Source organism: Etheostoma spectabile, chromosome 2, assembly GCF_008692095.1.
Source record: "Etheostoma spectabile isolate EspeVRDwgs_2016 chromosome 2, UIUC_Espe_1.0, whole genome shotgun sequence".
NCBI classification, from domain to species: domain Eukaryota; kingdom Metazoa; phylum Chordata; class Actinopteri; order Perciformes; family Percidae; genus Etheostoma; species Etheostoma spectabile.
In genome coordinates, this window is record NC_045734.1 from 22,207,509 (window position 1) to 22,212,981 (window position 5,473).

Here is a 5,473-nt window from a genome sequence, read left to right on the forward strand (position 1 = left end):
GTGTACTAAAGTGGGTCAATGTGATCCTTGTGGGAATCACTGGACGTCTTTGTCATGCAAACTATGTTATATGCAGGCCAGTTCAGAACAACATGTCCTACTGTAATAACTTGTCCCGTGTCTGTACCCTCCTCTCTGTTACTCCCTCCCTACAGGTGGTGGAACGCATCCTTGAGGTGGAGCACCGCACCAGACTGCTGGTGATCGACAGAGACACAGATGACTACTTCCGCAGCCGTGGCCTGGCCTGCACCGAGGACCTGGCCATTGAGATGGGAACCCTCTCCCCACAGCTTTCGCCCCGGGCCACCCCTTCTAACTCTCCCTTACCCAGAGAGAACTCACCCCTGTCACTCTTGTCACCCCTGTCACCCCTGTCACCCCTGTCACCCAAACCAAACCACATACACTCATTTTTCCCTCCCGCTGCAGACTTGTTTATACACACGGCCACACAAGCAAATGACAAGAGATCCTCATTGACATCAAGTACAGCAACAGACACAGAGGTAAGAATGGGTATCAATATATCCCCCTTGTCAGTGGGTCTCGCACACACACTAGAACAACATAGTCAAATGTCAAAAACATAGAGGGTTTTTATAGGTTATCTGCATAGATTTTATTCAAAGAAAAAGAGAGAGAAGAGTTCAAGTTGAAGTGGTACGTTGGTGTCTCTGGCTAGCAACATAGAGCCAGTGTGTTACTGTGTCAAGAGTGTGTGTGACACTGAGCGCGCAGTCTTTTACCCAATGTCTGTCTAGCACTAATCCGACTTGAGCACTTGGGTGTTAGGCCGGTTGGATGCGGTCCTAAAGCAGTGTCTTTTGTAAGAGTCTGGTGACTTCCCAGGTGGGGCTGAAAAAAACAAAAACAAACAAAAAACAGGCTTTTGGTATTCCAGCTCAAACTACAGGTGCCCAGATGAGAAGAGACAAACTGATCAATTGAATTGAAGAAGCCAAAAAAGGGAGTATGAAACAAAAAAGTGGAGACATTTATGCAATTTAACATTGGCTGGTTTAAAGGAATTTCTTCTTCTTCTTCTTCTTCTTCTCATTATTATTGTTATTATTTATTCAGCTGGATGTCTTGGACAGATATAATACCTACACATGTGCACACAACACACTGCACAATCCCTCTTCTTCCAGCCAAAGTTAGGCAGTAAAGTCAATTGTAGCACATGTAAGTTGAAAAAAAGACTCTGCGGGGACATTAAACAATGACTGAATAAAGCAGTGAGTGAAGATAGTGTAAAAACAGCATCTTTAAAGGATAAAGGATTTCTCATCTCCTCTACGCCACAGTGGAACAGTGGGTTTTATTGTCCTGTTTTTAACTTCATTCAAACACCTGCTTTACAAGCTACTGTTTTCTCTAAGGTGTGTGAACATTTAAAATGCTAATTGTATTTTAAGAATGCTGTCCCTTTATGCACATTGGGTGCTCACACTTACAGCTGTAGAATTCTTCTCTGCTCACCTGATCGTGTTTCCTGCAAAAACCTATAGAATTTAGGCTACTTATTGTTTAGTCGACTCTTTTCGATTGCTAAACAACAGTGGGCACAACAGGAGTCATATGTGCAAAACTCTAACTACTGTCTGCACAGCAGCCGTTCATGTGGACCAAACTAGTTCCCTTTTCTTTGCTAGAATACAGTTTTCAAAACTCTACACACTTATCCCATGAACTTTAACCACAACAATGTGGATTTACAGCACCTTGTTTATGCCAATACACTGCTGTCATAACTGTTAACCACATATTCAAAACAGAATAAATTTCAGTCTGGTGCCTGTCAAACACTGCTGATTGCAATTTTAGCTGAAAGCCTAAGCAGGTGTCTTGTTTTAGACTTTTTAGTGAACACATACTGTATATAGGTAAAGCTCAGAAAGATTTTTTTTTAGGAAATGAAGAAACACTGTGCTCAGCTCCTGGCAGCCACCTTCTCCTGTTTTTTCATGTGTTATTTAACCTTTATTTATTCAGGGAAGGTTCACTGAGAGGCAGCCTGTCTTTTGCAGGAACACCCTGATAACATTACAAAGCAGTGCAGACTATTCAGATCAATCTGCACTTAAAATGCTTTACCACACAGCACACACTGATACCGACACTTTGATAAAAAAACATAAATGCACATTTGTCGTCCACTGTGATCGATTAAACAATTCAAACAAGCTTCAGGTTTTATATCATTAAATAAATGGAAACCCATGGCCGCTAGGTTGAACAGATGTATCTAATAAACTCTAAATGCATTTAACTCTAAATTACAGACTTGTTCCCCCCTGCTGTTGTAAAGTTCTCACTTATGTCCCATCGTAGCTACAGGTGCAGCCCTCACCAGAGCCAGGAGTTGAGCTCCTTCCCCGTCTTTGTCACCTGGTGAAGGCTGAGCACGGCTACGGCTTTAACCTGCACAGCAATAAGAAGAAGGGTGGACAGTTTGTGCGTTCAGTGGAACCCGGCTCAGCCGCTGTGAGTGCAGACATCAGGCCTGGAGACAGACTTGTGGAGGTACCAAACCACGCACACACATGATGACCCCCATCCTCTTTTTCAGAGTATATATGCAGGCCCAATACATCGCCCTTATCAGAGGTCAATTTTAGGCAACTGATTGAAAAAACAATGCCAACTGCTCCCCATATTAATCAGGTCTGCACTGATTTTAGATTTGATTGGATTGGAGCAGATTAGTTTGGTTTAGAGTAGGTGGGAGAGAGAGGTGTTGTTTAAGAGGGAAAGGAGAAAGACGATAGGGGACCATTTTTTATAGAAGTGTAGAAGAGGGGCTTGTGTTTCATTCTTTTCAAATGGACATGTATGTGCACCTGGATTTCCATAACAGGCTTTTTGATATGTGCGTTTGCGTTTACTTTGTTTCCGTTTCCATCAGTATGAGGTGTACAGTTAATGTTGTGTAGAGGTAGAATGTGGAGGCAGGAAGGGAATGTATGCAAATAAACTTGCTTCTACTCAAATCACAGATTATATCTGTTTTTGGTGTGTGAGGCATAACATACTGTACCTTCTGCTTGTATAATGGCTACTTCCTAATATCTGCCCTGTCTCTTGTCTGTCTTATTAGGCTTCTCAACTGCTGTTCCTGCATCTCTTCATTTTTACTTTCTTCCACTGATTCTGTGTCCTCTGACATCTCAGGTGAATGGAGTGAACATAGAGGGCCTGAGGCACTCAGAGGTGGTGCTGCTCATTAGAGCAGCAGGGGACGAAGTGTGCCTCCTAGTGGTCGATCAGGAGACAGATGAGCTCTTCCACAGGCTGGGGATCACACCCAACACCAGCCACGTCAAAGGTCAAATTGTACGCACACACACATACACACACACACACACACACACACATACACAGCTCTCTTTACTCTCCAGACAAAATGTCTCATGTTTCTGTTTACTCTCTCACAGATCTTCATCTGGATGAATCAGCCACAGAAAGCGACCCACACACCCCCTCTCCAACCACTGAACTCCCCGCCACAGATCCACCAGTCATAAATGTCACGCTGACACACTCCACAATCACAAATATGTCTCCAAAATCCTGGGTCAATGGGAGCTCAGCATCTCATTCCTCGAGAAGTTCCACCACCCAATCAGAGATCAGCAGCTTGGACATGAGCATCCAGGTGAGAGAGAAGGCAGGAGAGAAACAAAACAGTCAGAAAATTAGACGTCAGTGTGTGTGTGGGTGTGTGTGTGTGTGCATTAAACATGTACGTTTCTGTGTGTTGTAGGTCCCTGATGAGGACGACAGGCGTGGTTCAGACCCTTTCGTGGACAGTGGCCTCTGTCTGAGTCCCACAGCCGCTGAGGCTAAACTAAAGGCCCTAGCCAGCCGCAACAAGAAGAGAGCACCTGTTATGGACTGGAATAAGAGACATGAGATCTTCAGCAACTTATGACCCCAGAATGCAAGGAGAAGAAAAAGAGAAGAACAGCATAGAACGAGAAATAATATTGTGATTCCTCACAGTTCATATTGTAACTTTACTGTAAGTACTGTACCTCAATCTTGGAGTGGTACAGTAAAAGAAAGAGTAATGTGAAAAAGAAAAAGGTTCAGGTAGCATTCTGCTCTGTGTAAAAAGAAGACAAAGATATCAAATAGTATTTTCTTGATGCTTATTTTATAGTATCTATAACGGCAAAGACATGTTCTCTGGATGTGTCAGAAACACTGCATTAAAGAATGACATTAATGACTGTCAGGTGCCCGATCAGTACACAGTGTATCTCTTCATTAAATCTTAGTCATTTCAGAGCCATAGTGACTATGTGTCTGTAACATCCTATATGTATGACTGATTTTAGGCCATATTTCCTGTAGATACGCTTTCTGTTATAACTTTGGTAGATTTCATTTTTTTCAAGTTTGAAGCTTAATGTTTTTTCAATTTACAATGGCTCACCACAGCTGAGTCCTGTAGTAGTTATATTAACTTTGTGTTTGACAATTTAATGTAGCATATCACTTTCAGACCTAAATACAGAGGAAATGCGAGGAAGAGTTATCAAATGTATTATGTTGGATCACCTCAGTGCTTCTCTCCAGTGATATCTGTAAAGGAAAATATTTAAGCAAATGGTTTCCAAATGGATGATAGTTGTTGCAGCTTTTAAAGGATTTGTCTCTCAAATATGCTTGGTTCTTCTCACAATGTGAAATAAACTTTCCAAGTGTGTAAATGCCACAGTAGAATGTAAGTTATCAACACATCGTAAAATGTGTCATAAGTTTGATGAGCCCAGTGTTCATGTCGTTTTGAGTTAATATTAGGCCCTGACCTAACAGACCTCTTAACTGCCTCATCAGAGCAAAGAGCAGTAACCTTATATAATGAATCATAGTAGGCTGACCTACTTCAGCTAACCAGCCACCTATATTCTAACACGTAGCTGTGTTGTCAGTAAATTTGGAGTGCTGTCAGTAGAGAGAAAAATGAAAACATTCGGTGCTGCCTACACCGTGTTATCCTCCTGCTAGAGTAAGCACCCAACAGGCTTAAACATGTTCAAATGTTTAAAAGTGCCTACCCATGTGCAGTGATTCCTTCCAAGTGAACACAGTGAATCTGACTGCAGTAGGTGTGAAAGAAATGCATGAAAGCTTTGCTTATTCAGCTATGTTTAGTTCATGAGAGGAACACAGTGTAGGCAGCACCTATTGGTTAGTTTTTCTCTCTACTGACAGAACTCCAAATTTACAAACAACAGAGCTACTTGTTGTTATCGACCGGAAAGCTTTAGTTCACATCAGTTCATGTTATCCTCTTTGGCCACCGGGAGCACCATTATTTACATGTCTCTATTTCCCAGACTGCAACAGTGCATTGAGATGTGAACAAAACGCCAAATACGGCTGGCTACAGAACAGGAAATACCTGTGCATGTCAGTTTACAGCAGCGATGAAACAGGGGCATGCACAATAAAGGTACAA

At 42.3% G+C, this 5,473-nt stretch overlaps 1 protein-coding gene across 1 annotated transcript in view; it reads left to right on the forward strand.

Annotated features, from left to right (window-relative positions):
• Nucleotides 1–4,718, forward strand: part of nherf2 (NHERF family PDZ scaffold protein 2) — a 5,497-nt gene extending 779 nt beyond the window's left edge. Inside the window, exons 2-6 of the mRNA XM_032538339.1 lie at nucleotides 156–509; nucleotides 2,338–2,529; nucleotides 3,178–3,331; nucleotides 3,441–3,661; nucleotides 3,770–4,718. Of these exons, the coding sequence (XP_032394230.1) occupies nucleotides 156–509; nucleotides 2,338–2,529; nucleotides 3,178–3,331; nucleotides 3,441–3,661; nucleotides 3,770–3,937 (1,089 nt within the window). The 3' untranslated portion in view covers nucleotides 3,938–4,718. The remainder of the gene's footprint in view (nucleotides 1–155; nucleotides 510–2,337; nucleotides 2,530–3,177; nucleotides 3,332–3,440; nucleotides 3,662–3,769) is intronic.
• The last annotated feature ends 755 nt before the right edge of the window (nucleotides 4,719–5,473 follow it).